We start from the raw sequence: 20,077 nt of genomic DNA on the forward strand, positions 1-20,077 counted from the left end.
GTAGAGATGTAGATGGAAGTAGCCACATTGTCAAACCTGATGTAATACTGGTTGAAGGTATTGGCTGTATTCACATCACCATCCAAAGAGAGTTGTTCAGTTTCTTACTCCCCTCCACACCTCGGTGTCATTGTTCTCCAGCTGTTTTTCCAACTTTTGTACTCTCTTAGTGTCTTTTTGAGCTCTCGTTGTATACTGTTCAGCTTCTCCTTATCCCTGTCCTGGAAAGCCCTCTTCTTTGGTTCAGGAGGTCTTTAATGTCATGGTTTATTGTTTAATAGCACTGTACCTTACTAACTAGGAGTACTGTGTCTCTACAGAAATGAATGTAGTCAGTGATGATGTTGACTCTCCTGTCCAAGTCATTGTCCATTTCCTGCTCCTCCAGCAGTATATCCCAGTTTGTGCACTCAGAGCAGTCTCTCAATGAATGCCTCAATGAATGCCTCTAGTGACCATTTCCTGAAAGACCTGGTGGTAACAGGAAGCTTCTGCACACAGGGTCTGTATGTGGGCTGAAGATAGACCATGCTGTGATCAGATCAACCCAGTGGTGAAAGAGGTACAGCCCTGTAAGGCATGAAGTACATCCCTCTATTGAGGGAGAGGGAAAGTAGGAAGGAGTATTAAGATATCAAGAAGCTAGTTAAACAGGGCACAGTTGATTTCCAAAAGGTTACTAAATACATTACAGGAGAGAATAAATACATTACAGACATCTTTGTCTATAATGTTTATTCAGGAATGTTTCAGGCCATCCTAAAGTTCTTTTAAAGGAAATTGATCATTTGTGTGTTATTTTGCCAAAACGTATCTTCTAATTTTACTATTAGTTACAGGTTATTTCTCCTCCAATCATAAAATAGTAAATGCTATCCCAACAGATGTCATCATATGAGGTATCAATGGTTTACACAAAAAGTTAGTCTGATTCATGTTTATTATAATTAATTATTTTAATAAGGAAGTAAGTTTTTGTCTTGTATTTTTCAAATTAGCATCAACTTACTTTATTCGCAGATATTAGAAACAAGATGGGTTTAAAAAAAGTCACTGTTAGCTCTTTTTGGACAAATGCTTTTATTCTGAAACACCCCCCCAAAAAATCTTTCTATAGTCAAAATATTCCTCACTATCTTTAGTTTAAAATATACACTTTCTTTATCTTGTATCCTACTGATTATGTGGACGAGAACAAATCATTTTGAAAATTATGATATTGTAAGTTTAAGTGACTCTAGTTAAATAATTCAAAGTAAATTACCAGAAAATAATAGGTATTATACATAAGCTGGCAACAAACCAACACCAGCAATTCATGACAGTGGCTCTGAGCAAGTGCAAACATGGACATAAAGTGCACACCACAAAAAGAACAAAATCCATAAGTGATTTCTTGGCTTGCATCCTTGCACCACACCCACAAACAGCTGTTGAAGAGATTCTTAAGGACATGCAAATTGTGTGTTACCTATGAATGTCTAAACCTTACCCTACACAATAGAGTCTGTTTAGTAGTGTATAATAATTTTAATCTAGACGATTTGCATTGGCCTTCACCTGGAACTGCATATCAGTTCACACAGGTAAAACAACTGTGTGAGTGCAGTGTCTTGCCTTGCAAAGATCTAGAAAGTGCATTAGAGATTCTATAAGATATTCACACCAACCACAGAAATACTACAGCATTTCTAGCATAATGTAATTTGCTGCTACTGAGAAACAGCATTAAGAAAAAGAGAAAAGTCAGTAAAGTAGACAAAGATACCAAGAGCAGACCCTATAGTCCATGATGCAATGCATACAAGACATGTCGCACTTTGCATTAGGGGCACTAGAAGCACACAAAGTCCTACTCATGCCTGAACTACAACCCTTAATAATTCATACTGCTGGAACACACAGTCACAGGTGGTGTATTGCAGTGTAAGAGTAGAGTGCTTTTGCTCTTCTATATAGCCATTAGATGTAAACGATAAGACTAAAAATATTAGAAATAAAGTCAAATGTTAGTCCAGGTCTCCCAGTGTGTCCATCTTAAGGACTTGAGTAACAGAAGATCTAGCCGACACGATGCAGGCCTGACGCTGATGCCCATACAGCAGGAAGCCCACAGCAGTGCGCAGGTCCTCAAGGTCCAGGTTAGACAGGAAGCTCCTCTGAAGCTCTGCCTCCACGCTGGTCCCACTGGGTCCACCACAACCTTTCAGGAGAACCATGGCAGACTGGCACAGCAACCAATCAGCTACCTTCTTCATGCCAGTGCTGTCCTGATTGGCCAGGGCGTTTCGTCCCCAGAGGCTGAGATGTAGCATGTTCGCGGCTACGCGGGCACTAGGGCGCTACAGAGTAAGAAAAATAATGAGTCTGACAAATAAAATTCTTGCTTCTCTATTGCTAGACTTGTGCAATTAAGATAATGGAATGCGACCAATCAAAAAGTAAAATGTACCTATATGTTCAGCCTACAATGTAATTACAAAATCATTAAAATCATAAAAAGATGCATTAATCAGTATTATTATGATGATGAGGGGGGGAAAAAGAAATCACCTATTTCCCTATCTCTTTTAGCTCATTGTGATTTAGGCACTGTTGTTGAGCAGTATGACTATTGCCCTGATTTTTAGTTTTGGTTCAGTTTTGAGATTTCATTAATTTATGTTTTTATTATATTATTATCTACACCATTTGCTGTTTGCTATGTGACATTTATGTTAGTTGTGGCTACAATTTTCCATTAGAGTAATAAAATATTAGCCATCTTATTAAGTAAATACTAAAGTTACTCCATGTATACTGGATGTGTAAATAATCATCATTCATCAAAATGAATTTTATAATATTGCAGGTTAGGTCTGTTTAGCTTCTTGCACTGCCCTCAAATAACCAAAAAACATGAGTACAGGCAGGTTTGTTTTTTTTTGTAGATATTTAGAGTGTTATGGTACATTACATTACAAGTTCTCTTATTAAATGTAAAATAATATGACACTGCTGTGTTTATAATATTTCAAAGTAACATTTTAAAGACTTCTCCTGTCTGATCAAATGAATCACAAACAAATCCTTCACACTTGCTGTAATACCTTGCTCGGGTTCCTCCTCAGAAGTAATCGGATGACTAACTGCACATCAGCTGGAACACTGGAGGGCAAAGGAGGAAGCTGCTTCTCCTGGTAACGCCTGCTCTCCAGCCCCACTGCTCGATAGAACGGGTTATGCTGTCCAAAAATCTCATACGAGATGGCACCCACAGCCCAGGCATCAGCCTTGCTGTAGTCAATTACCACACTACATCCTGGAACTGCAGTGGCCACCTTTGGTTATAAACATCATAATGAGTTTGATTATTACAGTTGTTTTCAGAAAAACAACTTTCTATGTGTGTCAGACTTCGTTTTGTGTGATTCTGTATTCATCACAGTCTTTGCAATTTATGCCACTTATGATTTGAGTTTATGCCACCAATGGTCATGACCATGGGGAGAAACATCATTGAAAGTGGTTTTGATGGGTATTTTTTATTTCCCATCATCTCCAACATCCCATTTGTCTCTTGAACACTCTCACTCTCTACCGTGGTGATCTTCTGCTTCTTTGTTAACATAATGTAGTATAAGTTAGAAATGGACAATGAAGAAATGGCTCAGCAACCACTGGACATTCTTAATACTTAATAATTTAGAGCTGGTTAAGCCTACCTCAGGTGCCATAAGGGAGGAATTCCCTCCTCTGCTAACCCATATGGTGTTGAAGGGCAGCTGTAGACTGGAATCTCTCTGGGCCAGGCAGCAGCCAAAGTCACTAATCACTAAACGAGGGCAACCATCTGCATAAAAGCAAAATCTTACATTTTAATGTTCTATTTTCATTTTAACTGATGCAATCAAATACTGAACACATTTTTATCTTCTTGCTAACTCAACCATTTCTGACCTGAGTCAAACTCCAGCAGAACGTTGTCTGATTTGAGATCTCTGTGAGCGACACCCTGTCTGCAAAGATGATCGACACCCTCAAGCAGCTGCAGCATCATCAGAGAGCCCTGCCTGCGGCCTGGTGTGGACTCTTCAAGGTACTGTCGCAGTGTGTAGGGATAGCTATGGCACAGAAGAAGATGGGCTGCTAGTGCTATCTGCAAAAACTGATCTGGATGCCTTTGGTTTTCTCATATAAACTGCTTAAATGCAGGCAGTAACATTTGTTTTCAAAGCATTTTAGTTTCCATGCTGTATGAGATTTCACGATGAGGAAGGCAGGGCTTACTTCTTCATGACCAGGAAAAGAGTGCGGTTGTTGCCCAGACCGGCAGGGTAAAGCCTTGCTGGCAGTACATCTGGATACTCTTCTTGGGCACCTGGTAGCAATGGGACATCTGCTGTGAAAGCCCTGTACACTCTGATCACATTAGGGTGCGCTGACACTCTTTTAGGCAGAATTCCAAATTGTCTGTGTGTAGAGAGGGGAGATTACAGGTATTCATAAGCATCTTTACAACTCACTGCTCAACATTCCAGCGCTAGTAAAGAAGAATGAAAGCTGTGCAGCTGTGGAACTTACCCATCAAGGGTGATTTGTTCTTTTTCACGTTTTAAGGCCAGTGGGTGGGCTGGCACCAACTCCTGTGACATAGATTTTAATATATTTTCGCTGGATGAACCTGCCTGCAAACAAATGGCATCAAACAAGTCAGCACTGAAGTGTGATTGACAGCTGTTTTGCTATCTAAAATGTTGAGGAGTCAACAGTGCTGTAGGATACCCACCCCAAAGTTCCACATCATTTTGATAGCCATAGGGAAGCTTTTTAGTGAGCAGCATGTCAGCGATCGAGCAGTCTCCACTTCCTCTTTGTCTTCTCTCAGCTGCACCTGGGAGCACTTCTTCTCAGTGTCACTCTCCGTTGAAGGAGCAAACTGAGCTGCAGCCTCATACACAGCTGCATTGGAGCCTTTCCCAATCTGCTTCCCAATCCTGTAATCCTCCAATTTATATCCAGAGGTGAATGGCTTCAGAGGGCCATGGAATCTTTTCTTCCTGAACACAGCCTGCAGAAATATTGTTTAGGAAACAGAAAAGTAGTTATCTGTATGTCCAGACTTATTTCAGCCAGGAGAGGGGAAACAGGTTCTGTCAGAGAACAACAAACAGTAACCACACATTGTATTAGAGCTTTTTTGGTAAATAAACATTACTAATTTGTATATATATTTTTAAAAAAAAAAATCAATTTAAATATCCAGGAGGAGCTATGGTTTGTTTGATTTCTGCACTGTCAATTACATGATTTTGGGCAAACTTCAAGAGCAATGACTATAAAAACATCATTCTGTTAGTAGCAGGAGGAAAACAGACAGGATTAGTGTAAAGATGGTGGACAACTTTAGTACATTTTGTTTAATTGTAAGAAAATGTCTAGCATTAAAATGTGTGCATACATGAGCAAAATAATCTCATATATTAAATGAACGTACAGGTTCTATTACAACATAAATTATAATACTGGATTATTCTTACTGATGTATTAACATGCACCTAGTAATTTATTGTTGCAGGTAAATGATGAGTTACCAACATTTTACAAGCTATATAGTAAATTATAGTTATGTTTTGCATGTAAAATTACAAAAAGTAACAAACAACAAATCGTTGCCAGCTAAATCATAAGTATCATATAAAAAGCAAACTTAAGTGAAGGACGTGTTCCCGAGCAGTGTAATGACGTGCGGGACACAGGACAGCAGTTTATTTGGGAGTACTATACCTGGATCTCCTCACATGTCGCCGCAGTTTTCCTGTCATCCTCAAGCTGCTGCTCGATGAGCCCCACACCGAGACCGAAAGCCAAACACACGGCCCTGTTTCGCGGGGACCCGCCGGTGAACCTCCTCCTGAAGGCAGCGGACTGAAGCTGAGCTGCCAGGCCCTTCAGAGAGGTGCGGTAATACCGGTACCGAGACGGCAGGAAAGCCTGAGGCTGAGCGGTGCGGACCGATGGGCCTACACGAAAACGCTCAGCTCGGAGCTTTGCTGCGAATCGGCCACCGGATTTGAGACCAAGCTGAAGGACTGACCGGCCTAACTCCAGCCCCCGGTAAATGGCATGTTTCACAGACATAATTTACCCCCGAGAGGTAAATGAAGCTGCTTTGGAAGTGCGTCAGTCAGTCCTCAGCTGTTCCAACAAGGTGACTGGTGCAAAAACAAAACAGACGATACTGAGCATGCGCGACCAGACATCCCTCGGCTACGGCTTTTAACTTTTCTTATTTCCCATAAATACACCTCACTTCATGAAAACTGATGGCATTGGGCACTTGGAAATCATCAATTTTCACAATTGTATGGCATTATGTATATAACAAAGAACTGATCAATGAATGGAGAAATTAATTTTCATTGAAAAATAAAATTTAAAAGCAGAAACGATGTATCAAACTTCATGCACAGATTGTCATCATCCTGATCAGTCAATCATTCAATGTACAGTCAATCACAAAAACACAACAATGCCATTTACTGACAGAAGCGTCCATGAGCCCTACCTCAAATTGGTAAAACCACCGTTCATGTCATGTCGTGCACAAAAATCAATCAAGCACAAAGAGTGGTTGAGGGAAATCCACTGGACACAAACAATAAATAAATGACTTTGGCATTGAAAAATACTGGCATTGACTGAAAATCAGAAGATTTATCCAGAAAAAAATAACTTGGCATTGAAAAAAACTTACATCAACAAAAAGATTGTAAGAGTTTTCACTATGAATGCTTTTTAAAAAAATTTTAATTATTTTTTTTACTGTTTTTGTTTCCAGTGCCAAATGTTCTTTTTTTTATATCATTGGCAAAATGTATTTTTCAGTGTCCAAGTTTAGTTGTCACTGTCTTGGCTCCATAAGAGTCCTCGTTTTTGAACACATTTTTTTTTACCCATTTGTCCTCTGCTTTCCACACAAATGCTACTGATTCAGCTTGTGAGAATCAAATTTATTGGCTTTTTTATTTCTAAAGGCAAGACAAGAGATAGCTTAAAGCATGCACAGACAACCATTATCATAAGAGAAATATATTATCCATTCAGTACGTATGGTAATATCAAATGCATCACTGGTCTGATGTCTTCACAGCTGCATCAGTCAATATTTTTATACCTACAGTGGGTTAAATGACTGCATGAAACTGCAGCATCTGGTGATAATGCTCTGTGGATTCATCATTTTGAGTGACAGCTTTCAAATAGTCTCATGATTCAATATGAAGTTTAAAAAAGGTGTCAGTGTTACTGATTTAAACTACATATCAGTTAATGCTAATACAAATTATTATTATTATTCCTGTATCTAATTTCTTTATTAGAGCAATAAGTCAATAAAAACCAATGGATTATAAGGATATTAACTTATTCCCAGGAAACTTCATTATATATCTAAATATGTAAGATAAAAGGAATAAATCTAGATCATCAATGATCATAGCAACGATTTATGGGATGTCAGTGTCAATAATCCAGTTGATCCACTGCACGTAGTTCCTCACTTTGGTGTAGACCCCAGGGTAGTATGGATTTGCACAGCTGATACCCCATGAGACAATGCCCTCAAATTTGCCATTACAAATGAGGGGGCCACCAGAGTCACCCTGTGGATGACAAATGACATATAAGAGGTTTGTAGGATTAGTTATTGGACTTTATTTCGTTGGCTTTATTTATCTCCTGTCATCACAATACTGTAGACATATTCTTGAACATGATAAGAACAACATGTAACTTCATATTTTCAAGGCCACAAGTACTTCATAAGGAGTAGATGATCTGATTAGATTTTGGAGCACCCTTTGGCATAAATTTGAAAATTAACAAGAAACCATAGGAAAAAAGACAGCTGCAGGACTGCTGTGATTCCTGAACATTTTAAGAAAATAAGTGCAAACTCATCACAAATACTTGATGTTTCATGAAATTTTGTAGAGACACTAAAAGTTCAGTGTGTTATGTGTATATAGGGAATCACGTTTTGTTTTAAAAGTGACAGCCACCATTCCCTCCCTCGAGGGAGGAAATGGATAGGTGATGTGTGAGGGGTGATCAGAAGGTTGAATTCTGCAATTTCACCACTTGATCCTGCTAAATCTTTCACATTTTACAGATTGCACCTTTAATGTCTAATACGTTTGGTGGCCCCAGGACTTTTCTTGTAGTGCCAGGATGTAGTATCTAGGATCTTTTTTTTTTTTGTTTGTTTGTTTGTTAGGGAGATGTCACAAAAATGAGTGTTCTGTTAGCGGTAAAATTTAGTACAGCCATTCTGAACTGAAATTGTGTTCGCTGCTCAGGTCAAACATAATATTTATTCTTTACTTTTGTTTATGACAAGTTAATTTTAAGTAATATTCTCCCATCAGCCTTAGCTGTTTGTTTAGTCCTAATTAGTAAAAGTTAACATACTAACACACTAAACTAAACTTGAATGCTATACTTGCAAAACATCAGCAGAGTAGCATTATCAATAATAACAAAAGGGATCTACTAATGTTAGTTTGCACTACAAGACAATTTTGTATGGAATACAGAAGCATGCAATACAGCATGAAGAGCAAAAAATGCAAATTTTGATGTTAAAAATAATACATACTATACTGTAAAAGTCAATATTATGTCAAATACTAGGTATTAATTAAAGCATGGAACACAAAAATAAAAACAAAACAAAAAACATACCTGGCAAGAATCTTTGCCACCCATTCGTAATCCAGCACACAGCATGTTTGGGGTGATCCTGCCCCAGTAGTAATAAGAGCAGTAAGGCTGTATCCTCACATCCACAGCACGGAGGACAGGAGAAAGGTTGATGCTGTAAACCTGCGTCACACCCCAGCCACTCACTGTGCAGACATCTTCAGTAAGTGGAGGGGTGTTATCGTCTGGGAGGTCAGCCGGCTGGACATTGGCATTCAGCACTGCTGGGTCACTCAGCTGTGGCACCAACCAAAGTTATGACACCACATCTGTGAGATGCTCACCAAGCAACTGCATCACTTATCAGATGAGAACAACAAATATTTATTGTTGTGCCCCTACTGCCCTCTTTATATGGCACTTTAATTGTTTCTCCAGGCCCACAGACACCCTCCACTACTCTACAGCTGTAATGTTTAGTTGAATAATTGATTAGGCAGATGACAAAAAATTAACTTGCAATTTTGATTAGTGATTACTTGCTTGAGTCAGTTCTAAGCAAAAATTGCTAAAGGTGTGCAGGTAACAGCTTCTCAAATGTGCTGTTTTTCCTTTCCTATGTTATGTTTCATTTCCTATAAATATGTTAACTTTGGCTTCAGGGAGTAGTGATAGGCATTTTTCACAGTTTTCTAACAATGTGAAGAATGAACAATCAAATATTAAAGGAAATAATTGCCAGATTTATTGATTAATATTGATTGCAGCCTTACAGGTCTCCAGTGAGAACTTTAGCTGAGAATTGCTGTGTTACAGAAAAAATGATTAAATACTTTACAACAAACAAACTTTACGAAATATAATTCTTATAAACATTAAATAAAAAATGTAGGTATTAAAACTTGTTCCTTCTACAATTATTATTGTAGAACTTCTGAATTATTAATGATTATTTAAATTATGTCGACCTAAATAATATGTAGTGAACCTGTGGCCCCTGTGCAGTTGCCCGCTTTGCCTATTGACTATGTTTTATATTACTACACTACTGCTTACCTTAATGAGCATGATGTCATTGTTGAACGTCTTGTAGTTGTAATTGTGGACATATATCTTTGAGACATTGAAGACCTGCTCAAATCCCTCTACTGTGGTCAGGCTGTGTTCACTTAACACCACCTTCATCAAAGTGCTCCTGAGGGCCAAGCCCAAACATAAGGTGCTTAACAATTTACTCTCTAATTGTTGAATACAGTAAAGTTTCATGCTGTTACAAAAACATGCGTCCCTTATTATATATAACACAGTCAGTTATTATAACATTTTAACTCTTCTCAAAACATCAATCTGCATTGCTGTGTACTTTAATCTGTAATTTCTTGTGTCAGTACTTACGGTCTCCAGCAGTGGGCAGCAGACACCACCCACTGTGAGTGCACTAAGGTCCCTCCACAGTAGTGTTCCCCTTTGTCAGTCTGCAGGGATGCCTGATATTTAATGGAGTATGGCACAACCTCCTGACCCCCAATGATCCTTGCTGCATATGTCTCTATGGATAGTGAGTGCAGGCAGAGAGTCAGGCATTTAGACTTTCTTCTGGATGATAATAAACTTGGTTTGTAAAAACTGTTTTGTTGTGTGATTAAAGGCTTTTTCAGTATGGTCAACACTCTATACAGTTTAGGATATCATAGTTCTTAGCATATACTCAGGAATTAAAATGGAAAAGCCTGAAGAACTTACCTGTTACTGATAAAGCTAAAAGTAACAAAGTAGAACTTCGCAGTAGACCCATATTTTTGATTATCATCTGTAATGGAAGCACATAACTTTAACAACAGCATTTGTAAATAGTACACTAAATATCTGGTTTTTAAAAAAAAATTAAATTTCTCATCTTATCCTGAAATACAAACAGACCCTTTAGATACTGATTATTAAATCCAGTCAGATTCACATTTTACTTACCAGTTAAGTCCAAACACAGCAAACTCCAGAGAATCTTCGACTGGAGGGATCAATGTTCTCCTGTTGCCTTTTATAATGTAACTCTACCCATACTGAAATCTTTTGTTTGATTTAACTTTTTGTCATGTTTTGTACTAGAACCGTCTCATGTTGCAACAATGAAACTGACCTACTATAGACAAAGCTAAGGTGTTCTCTTGTTTTATTATTTCTTAGCTCTATTTTTTTACTTGCACCTTAGGATATGAACCTATCTAAGATGGGAATGCCTTCCACACGAAAGAGAGCTGGGATAGGCTCCAGCAGATCCCTGTGACCCTGGTTAAGGAATAAGCGGGTATAGATGATGGATGGATGGAGGAAGTATTAGGTGGCTATTAATGATGCAGTATTTATATACACTCTCCTGTTCTCTCTATTACAATATAGGCTATAAACTACACACTTGTCATGGTTCTACTGTACACACAAGTGCATAATCTCATGGATTCATCACAATGGTTCTTCTCTGACCTGTAAAATAACACATAATAGTAACTGAAGATCTTTTGCCCAAAATGAATTGCATAATGTTTGGTCGAGAATCACTGCTGAGACATCTGTGCTGTTGGAGCAGTAACAAAATTATATGGTGCTGATAAACAATTTTAAAAAATTCAATCAGATGGTGACACTGCTTTAGTACTCTATGTAGTGTTCATGTGCAGTATAAAAATATTGTTTTCAATAAGCCTATAATGTAGTTGTGTAAGATCAGGGCATTTCTTGTGTTGATAAATGCATATTAACAGTTATAACTCTGCATATAAAGCATCCACTGTTCAAGCAGTTTAGAATTGACTGGTAACATGCTATAAAATGATATGTAATGGGACCGATAATTAATAAATCATCAATAAGTAGTTCCTGAACAATTCCAAATCAAAGACCACCTAGTAGTAAATGAGTTACTGGAGAACAGACGGGAAGATACTATATTAATGAATCAGTATGTAATGATTAGTTCATAAGTATCTGGGAAATGGAATAATGATGACGTTCTTCATGAGACTGTCCTCATTAACCCTGAATCTGCCACTGAGCAGTACAAACAAAAAACTACTTTGTCATCCCTCATTACTTAATCATTAGCTAGTCTTTTTTTACCCCATGTAAAACGATACATCATAATGAGCAGTTACTAAGTGGTTCCTCATTATGGAACCCCACAGTGTTCATAGTTCAATAAATAAATAAATAAAACATTATGTTATAACTAATAACTAATTGTTTGTATAAAAACACACATTATTTAAATAAATACACAATTTTATATTACCATGAAATTGTGAAACAGATCTTTAAAATTACAGCTCATTATTATGACATTTTTTTCATTATGTTTTATGTTTTTAGTTTATTGCAAAACTCCTTTTTTAAAAACTACAAGCTACAAGCAGCATTTATAAATTATGACTTAATTAATAAATTCAATCAATATTCCAACTAGACTGTATACCAAATAAATGCAAAATATTTATGAATAATTTGTTATATTATATTTAGACCTATGTAGCTTCTTAACTTAAAACAAGAAAGGCTTATATCTCCAATCAGCTGGTAATTTTAGAGTGAGTGGCCATATTAAAACAGAGAGGACAGTTCTGATTTAGAGCAGTGTAGTTTGTGATATATTGCAAAGACTTTTCAATCCAGGGTCAGACAAATGAATGTGAGAACAGGGAGCTAGCAGCCGTGTGTAGTAATGACAGCACTTGGACTGAGGAGTGGGCCATGTGGAAAAAAGGCAAGGGCCAGCACTCAGGGGATGAAAGGGGCACTTTGAGCCTGGCTATAGCTATCAGTAGTAGTGAGGGCAACAGACAGGCTATTAGCCAGCTGAGGTCAGGAACTCCACAGAGAAAAGGCAGCAGTGAGGAGACCTGCCTGAGCCATGCTCCATTTTTAATGACACCCGGCTCTTGAATAGATGTGGAGTAGGAGTGCTCGCTCGACCTGGCCTCATACAAAAACAGTTGCTTGTCAGTCAGTCAATACCTTCATTAATCCTTTCTGGGCAAATCAATGAAGAGAGACTGTATAATCATTAAATGCTACAGAACACTGACAGAAGCCCATTTGATCCATACTGAAAGCTTCAATCACAAGCTGAAATATGTCAAATATTAGACATAGGTGATGGGGCTAACACATCAGGGCAGATCCTAGCATTACATGATGATAAGATAATAACACAGTACATCTTTCAACTCTTATGTGACAGTAGATGTATCCAAGATAAACTAGGTGATCACACAAAAAATGGACAGGATAGCTTAGTAAATCGAGGAAGAGGTGAGGGGCCGTGCTGGGAAAGCTTCAATTATATATTGGTCCAGGACAAGGAGGTGACCATGGAAACGGAAATAAGAACTATAAGAAACCCGAGAATGCAGGTACAATGCCTTCCCATTAACGTTAGACAGGTAGCACACAGTTGAAGCCTCTGTGTGTGCACAGACTGCTCTTCCTGTTGGCTCACTATGGGCCTGCCATCCTTACTGCTTTGTATACTGTTGGAAGTCCTGGCTGTAAATTGTAAGTAAGCTTCTTTATCTTGGATTTCTTTATCTTGGAGTTCATTTATGTGTAGATGAAAGGGCATTAAGTGAAGTTAATCCTCTGGGTTAGAATGACAAGAAAGTTGGGATGCATGCTTTGTTGTCTAACACCCTGAAAAACAGCGTAGTCACAGATTGGGGTTTCATAAATTGAATCTGTTTCCATGGGTGAAATGTTTTTGAGAACATGGTTTTAAAATATGGCAGTTCTGATGGGGTTTTTTTGTCGCAAAAATGTGACTCACTTCATGTTTTAAATCATAATCACACCAGCAGAGTAATGGGGAAAAAAGAATTCAGGTATACATTGCAAAGCACCTATACGAATGGAAAAGATGATGACATGTTAGCTGCAGAATGGGGGTAGAATGATTATTCAAAATTTGTAAGGAATAATTCAGTTTTCCACTGTTAAATCTTCTGTAGTGATTTCTTTTGAAATGAAATTTTCATCAAAAATTTGAAACCCAAGGAACAACATATGAACACTAACCACTAAACAGTAAGTAATTATGACCAACACCCCCTTTTGTGCCTGGCAATTATGTCACATGAAAGGGGATTCTGATAAACATCTCGAACAGGTGTAGAATCTGGGATTAAACAGAGCTACCTTTTATCCCATGTTGGGTAGTGAACACTTTTTATTTTTCTACCTTTTATTTGACCTTGGACCGTAATATGAATTAGAGTTGTTTGGTTTAGTGGCAGCTAACGGCTTATGTGCTCATCTCACTGTATAGAGTTAACATTTTGCTCTAGATTCACACCACTGCTGCTAATTTTAAATTGGTCTCAATATCTTGGATTGCAATGAGAGGCCATTATTTCCACCCTGGTGCCATTTCTGTGGATGAAGTGACTCGCAGCCACTTTGAGGTGCACTGTGGGTTTTAGACAAAATGTTTCTAATGTTCAGAGTGTAGATACTCTGGGACCCAGGATTTGACAAAATACTGAGGCCATGAATTCAACACCCCTCACGTCTTCAGAGATTTTAAAATGTGTTGAGTTTTCACAGCTCATTTATTCACTTAAACTATAATGAAATGGAAACAGCTGGGAGAAAACAAAGAGAAGATATATGGGTCAATTTCATGTTTGATGAGGAAATTGTATTTTGCAGTACAAAGGTGTGTTGTGTCAAAGCCTGCTGCACACACCCAGGAATGCAATTCTGATGGGGTAATACTTAATCCTTGGCACAAAGTGGTCTAGAAGCAAATGTATTGAGTCCTAAGCAATGCTGAGAAAGTTTCTTTAATGAATTACTAATTACACATCACTCACTAAAATTGTAGTTATATTACCTTACTAATTATACAACATTGTGTTATAGTACTGATTCTGAGCAGTTCAAAAAATTCATAATTCATGATTCAGAAAATTACCTCCTGTAAGTGTTACTACAGCATAGTCAAATACATTATATCATTTGATTATTATATTCAACCAAGTTTAAGTAGCGTGTTAGTAATTTTAATTGATCAAGGTGGATGTAGTTTTAGCTATTATATATACTCCTGAATATGTGTAGTTTCATTTTAATGTCTTTTTAGGCTTATCATATGTTTTGTATGTAAAACTATACAAATACGTAGAGTGGAATAAAATGAACAGTTTTCCACAGGACCGTACTGGAACAGTATGAAATGAAATAAATAAAATATCTTCAGTTGTTGAAGTGCAGTATTTGCACTGTAAATGTACTACACAGCACCACTGCTGTGTAGGATCAAATCAGTAGGTTGTTTCGAATCATATGTCTCATCTGTGAATCAACGTACCTCAGAGATAAGATTGTTTTTTATTGATCTGCTAAGCCAGAGGCATCTGTGCAGTAAAGTCCTGTGTTGTTTTTTTATGACTTGGCTTGTTCTTGCTGATGCTGCAGCTGCAGTAATAAAACAACAGCTGTGTTAGCTCAGCGTGGTTTGCTCACAAAGGTTATGGATTGTTATACAGTATGTGTTTCTCCCTCTAAATGCAATCTCAGCTTCATCTTTATCTCTGCTTCCTTCTGTGGGTGTGTCACAGGTCTAGACATTGCACAGCAACGTATAGTGGGAGGATATGCACCAGTTCCACATTCAATCAAATACATTGTGTCGATACAGACAACTGAGCGTCAGCACTTCTGCGGGGGCGCCTTGATAAATAAGTATTGGGTAATCACAGCAGCACACTGTGACCAAGGGTGAGCTGATTTTGCTTCTTTTGATGCACCTCTGTTGAACATAAATGTTACATAACCACAGGCAGAAACACAACTTGATAAGGCGGTAAAATAAACCTCATATCAGACTGAACAACTTTGTGTCCTGATTTGACACACAATGACCTCACTCACTTCTGTGTGTGTAAATACGTACATACGAGATTTTCAGTGTTATCAACTGTTGTCAAGTTCTGCTTCCGTATCAGTCACCACACATCACTGTCCACAAAAACCATTACTATTTGTTTATATTATTTATGTTAGTGTTAATGGATGTATCAGGCAATTCACATGTTGGTATGATATTTGCAGTGAATACTTATGAAACCAACAGAAAATTGAAAACATTGTTGAAGAAACTCCAGCCATTTTGTGTTCCAGCTTCTCAAATGTCAGGATTTGCCACTTTTGTTTCTGTTATATCAATATAAGCTAATTCTCTCTGGGTTTTGCACTGTTAGCTACAAAACACAATATCTGAAAACGTCACATTGTACATTTTCACTGTTTATTAACATTGTCTAGACTGAACAATTGGTGGACAGATCAAGGACAACCCCCTCAGATTAATCATAAATGAAAATAATAGTCATTTGCAACTGTTCAAATGTACCTTTCAGTTAAAGTAAAGCTCTTTTTGACAAAATACTTTTGCTTTTTTGCATCATGCACAGAAAACATCAGGAGCTAAATGTATTTCAGACATCCTTTTTAATCTTTTTATATTTACACCTGCCTGTCCAACTGTCACATTTTAAAATTTCTTTTGTGTGAAAGGTCTATGGCACATATCATTTACATCTCACTCAGAAAAAAAAACAAAACTTTTATTTTAAAACAGCAAAGATATGGAATCTAATTAAACAGTTCATAGTATATTTACTTATTTAGTGAACTCATTCATATTTATAGTGCCATTGTATGTTTTACTGTTTACTGTTCTAATGCAAATTATTGTTAAGTATTTGCCATATTTTTAACATCATATTGTACTACCTTTTATATGCTCAGGTCTCCCTTTAAAACTACATCTGAATAAGTGTACAATATTTTCAAATATGTCCTGTTCCTTGAATATTAAACTGAACCACTTTGGTAGTTGGTGTACTGCCAGTACACCTTGATTTTAATTTGATTTTTATATCTGCAGGTTAAGCAAAATGATGATAATAGCAGGAGACTACTCTCTAACCATCTATGAAGGCACAGAGCAAGAAATCATGCCCCAGCTTTTGGTACCCCACCCAGAGTACAACAGCACCACCAACAACAATGATATTATGCTTATTAAGGTACAGTAAGCAAACTGCTGGCTTTCTGCTGGATTTACTTTGCTGGTTCATCTGTGACTATGAGTTTTACTCACCTTTTTAGCAAGTCTGTTGCTGATCATTGTGCACTATTATATATCTCTCTAGCTAAGGGCACCGGTCTACCTAAACAGCTACGTTTCCATTGCTCTGCTGCCTAGGCAGGGTGCCTCCATAGTGGAGGGCAGTTTGTGTCGGGTGTCAGGCTGGGGGTACACCAGCCCCAGCGGAAGTCAAATCCCTTCCACCCTCCGCACTGTCAAGCTCCCCATTGTCTCCACACAAAGATGCAACAGCAGTGAGTCCTTCAACGGTGATATCACAGAAAACATGCTCTGTGCTGGTTACAGTACTGGTGGAAAGGATGCCTGTCAGGTAAGAGTTTTATGCAGTGTATAGCTGTTCAAATTAAAGTTTTAAAATGGGACACTATTTCAGACTACTCAAGGGGCATCCAAATGATTCTGTAATATAGTTGCATGTTTTTGTATGATGTAGTAATTCCCATTAAACAAACAAATCTCCATCTTGTGTTTGTCTGTCATTTTTTCCTAATTTCTCTGGCACATTTTTAGCCGCATAAAATGTTTACAAATGTGTAGTGTGTTTTTTTTAAAAAACCTACATTTTCTGAGCTGGACACAGTTGTAAGAAAATGTTACTTAAACAGAAGCAAATTTTGTTTTTAGGGACTATTTTCAGAAGCAGATTAAAGCACATTTGGTTTGGATTCACCAGATCAATTCGTTGTTGTCTTTTCAGGCAACTGGTTGATAATACGAACTGTGGTGTTTCTTTTGTGCTGTTTCAGGGGGACTCTGGGGGCCCTCTTGTATGTGAAGGTCGGCTCTATGGCGTGGTGTCCTGGGGGAGAGGTTGTGCTGATGCTCAGTTTCCTGGAGTCTACACTGCTGTGTCCAAGTTTCGCCGGTGGATAGACAGCACCATATTTAGCTACTACAGCAGGTGTAACAAAGACTAATACCCAGTGTTGAGGAAGACATAACACTCACTGAAGGCTTCAGGTCCATTATTTCGGTTTAGCCTGCTTTGAGTAGATGTATATGTTCATTTTATTATTTGTACACATGTTAAAGGAATAGTTCAAAATTTAGGGAAATGCACTTATTTGTTTTCTTGCCAAGAGATAAATTAATTAACACTGCTCTCATTTCTGTAAGCTAAAGATGAAGTTACAACCACTGTAGGTAGGTGGTTAGCTTAGCTTGGCATTAAAACTGAAAACAACAACTAGCCTGGCTCTACAAAAAGGTAAAAATGTTAACATAGTATATCTTGTTTAATATGTACAAAGTGTAAAATTTACAAGGTTATGTGCTAGTTAATCTCACACTGGATGAGAAAGGAAATAAGCACATTTCCCAAAATGTCAAACTATTTGTTTAAGTTTTAAAGCATGAATATTTACTATGTCTGTTGTTGGTCTGTTTAAGCATTTCAAATAAACAACCAACATCACTCTGGTAAAAAGGCACACAGTGCTACTGACCACATTAGGTGCCATATCACTGCTTAAACTGTCCAAAATCAATAGCTTTCAAAACCTCACAAAGAACAATCTGAAATGCTGTAAGCGGTTGTACTCACAAACGCAACATGACAAATCATTTTTGTATTCATTGTTCATGTAGGGACGATAGACACAACAACTACAAATACCATGCAATCCAACACAGCAGCCCTGCAAAAAATCCCAGCTTTTTGAAGCTTACATTGTTTAAACTAAGCAACATTCAAATATAAAGACTAGCTGATGTTTGTTTTTTTTTTACATTATTGCAAAGTGAAGTGCGTGGTTTGGACACAGTTAGATAAAAACGTTCCCTGAAGGGTCTAGCAAACTGTCATAGGAATTTTCCACTAATGACAAAAAGCGCTAACAATGAATTTGATTAATAAAACAATAAAAAATGACTTTCTTTCAGGCCACAACATTGGTTCAGCTGTAGGGCAAGCATTGTATGTGGGTTTATTTATTTGGATTGCAAAACGAAACATCAAATGGTAAAATTCATGCTTTTGACCCACTCTGATGTTACTGAATGCAGACATATAATGCGTGTGAATGGTGGAGGAAGCCAGGGCAGCTGTTGTTTGTTTTCATTAGTAAGTAAACGATTACTGCCAATTTTACATGGTTTATTTATGGACTGGTAGTGTTTTAAACCTAGTAATATGCATAAAGCACTTTTAAGTGTGAGAGTTGTATAAATGCATGGAAGAAGGTTAAAGAGAGAATGAAGCTGTGTCATAAAACGGTGTTATGAACTGCAGTTTTCTTGTTTTTTACACCTTATTAAATTACCGATCACCCCATCTTGCTTTTTTCTTTCTTTCTTTTTTTTTTTTAGCTCAGAGGCTTGTTAACTCTTTTTGCTTCTGAGCGGAGACTTTTAGGAATGGATTCTACAAGGTGTTTGAATCGATAAGTCCTTTTCACGATGTGTTGGTAATGCCATTATTGCATTATAAGGTGACAAGTCACTACACTGATTAATTCTTAAAATTTGGTATCAAGTGTAAGTCTTGGTTGTTTGTCTCCAACGGTGTTTAAATAGCTGATGAATTATCCCCCAAACTAGAATGCTGTCATGAAATATGAACAGTCTTATAGTCTTCCTTCTGAGCAATCTGGCTCTGAGGGACAGGACTCTTCACGAAGCTGCTGCCTCAGTCAGCCGTGATTCCTCTAAGGACGAGCAGAAGCTAAGTGAATCAGTACAGACTCCATCACACCTGATAGGTATCACAACAGAACGAATAATTGATGTCCTACTTTAGAGACATCTCTGGTTTCACATCTCAGCCCTGTTCACTGTCTGTTGATGGGTGTGTCAGTGCCCCATGTGATTGATGAATTTCAGGGTCTTTTATGCCTCTGATTTTTCAGGCTTTGTTACATAAAGGCTTATTCCTTTTGTGCTGGCATGGGAAGGCCTCTCTGAGGAGTGTCTCAGGGTCTGTTTGATAAGGTGTATGTATATTCAGGTATACAAACTATGACTGTTCCACAAACAGCCTTTATTCTTTTTATTCCTTGTTTTGTCTAAAACTAGGCCACCAGTATTTATTTTCCTAAATGTATGAGTCGTCGACCTAGTTTAAGTGCAGTGGTTCAGGGTCAGGATCCTCCTATAAGGGTCACAAAGTAAATAGGGAGTGGAGGTGAGAAAAATATTTTTTTGATTTTTTTTGTGAGATATTGGATAATTTGACCTCTTTGAGCTTTGTACAGTTAATGGCCTAGAACCCAAAATACACATTACCTTTTTTTTAGG

General features: G+C 37.7%; 3 protein-coding genes across 3 annotated transcripts; 1 reads left to right on the plus strand and 2 right to left on the minus strand.

The window, feature by feature from the left end:
- Window positions 1-1,061: 1,061 nt before the first annotated feature.
- On the minus strand, window positions 1,062-6,219 carry pink1 (PTEN induced kinase 1). The gene is made up of 8 exons (XM_026333491.2): window positions 5,767-6,219; window positions 4,769-5,050; window positions 4,564-4,667; window positions 4,270-4,452; window positions 3,940-4,103; window positions 3,705-3,832; window positions 3,090-3,320; window positions 1,062-2,342 (listed from the first exon to the last, which is right to left on the minus strand). Exons 1-8 carry the CDS (start codon window positions 6,118-6,120, stop codon window positions 2,010-2,012), a joined length of 1,779 nt encoding a protein of 592 aa, XP_026189276.1. The 5' UTR covers window positions 6,121-6,219; the 3' UTR covers window positions 1,062-2,009.
- A 1,268-nt stretch (window positions 6,220-7,487) lies between these two features.
- On the minus strand, window positions 7,488-10,681 carry LOC113145507 (trypsin). Its single transcript, XM_026332323.1, has 6 exons — window positions 10,651-10,681; window positions 10,426-10,492; window positions 10,078-10,231; window positions 9,739-9,877; window positions 8,725-8,979; window positions 7,488-7,643 (listed from the first exon to the last, which is right to left on the minus strand). The coding sequence occupies exons 2-6, from the start codon at window positions 10,490-10,492 to the stop codon at window positions 7,488-7,490; spliced, it is 771 nt and encodes a 256-aa protein (XP_026188108.1). The 5' UTR covers window positions 10,651-10,681.
- A 2,491-nt stretch (window positions 10,682-13,172) lies between these two features.
- LOC113145506 (trypsin-3) lies at window positions 13,173-17,765 on the plus strand. The gene is made up of 5 exons (XM_026332322.1): window positions 13,173-13,227; window positions 15,288-15,447; window positions 16,619-16,760; window positions 16,887-17,153; window positions 17,590-17,765. Exons 1-5 carry the CDS (start codon window positions 13,173-13,175, stop codon window positions 17,758-17,760), a joined length of 795 nt encoding a protein of 264 aa, XP_026188107.1. The 3' UTR covers window positions 17,761-17,765.
- The last annotated feature ends 2,312 nt before the right edge of the window (window positions 17,766-20,077 follow it).

The sequence above is a fragment of the Mastacembelus armatus genome, chromosome 7, assembly GCF_900324485.2.
Source record: "Mastacembelus armatus chromosome 7, fMasArm1.2, whole genome shotgun sequence".
In the NCBI taxonomy this organism is placed as follows: domain Eukaryota; kingdom Metazoa; phylum Chordata; class Actinopteri; order Synbranchiformes; family Mastacembelidae; genus Mastacembelus; species Mastacembelus armatus.

Coding starts and splice junctions, on each gene's coding strand:
- pink1 (XM_026333491.2), bottom strand. CDS start 6,120: ATGTCTGTGAAACATGCCATTTACCGGGGGCTGGAGTTAGGCCGGTCA. Junction 4,104..4,269: donor CTTTTCCTGGTCATGAAGAA/GTAAGCCCTGCC, acceptor TCTGTGCCATAG/CTATCCCTACACACTGCGAC. Junction 3,321..3,704: donor CCTCCCTTATGGCACCTGAG/GTAGGCTTAACC, acceptor TTATAACCAAAG/GTGGCCACTGCAGTTCCAGG.
- LOC113145507 (XM_026332323.1), bottom strand. CDS start 10,492: ATGATAATCAAAAATATGGGTCTACTGCGAAGTTCTACTTTGTTACTT. Junction 10,232..10,425: donor TTTAGCTTTATCAGTAACAG/GTAAGTTCTTCA, acceptor CACTATCCATAG/AGACATATGCAGCAAGGATC. Junction 7,644..8,724: donor GTGGCAAAGATTCTTGCCAG/GTATGTTTTTTG, acceptor TGTCATCCACAG/GGTGACTCTGGTGGCCCCCT.
- LOC113145506 (XM_026332322.1), top strand. CDS start 13,173: ATGGGCCTGCCATCCTTACTGCTTTGTATACTGTTGGAAGTCCTGGCT. Junction 13,228..15,287: donor GGAAGTCCTGGCTGTAAATT/GTAAGTAAGCTT, acceptor GGTGTGTCACAG/GTCTAGACATTGCACAGCAA. Junction 15,448..16,618: donor GCAGCACACTGTGACCAAGG/GTGAGCTGATTT, acceptor TTATATCTGCAG/GTTAAGCAAAATGATGATAA.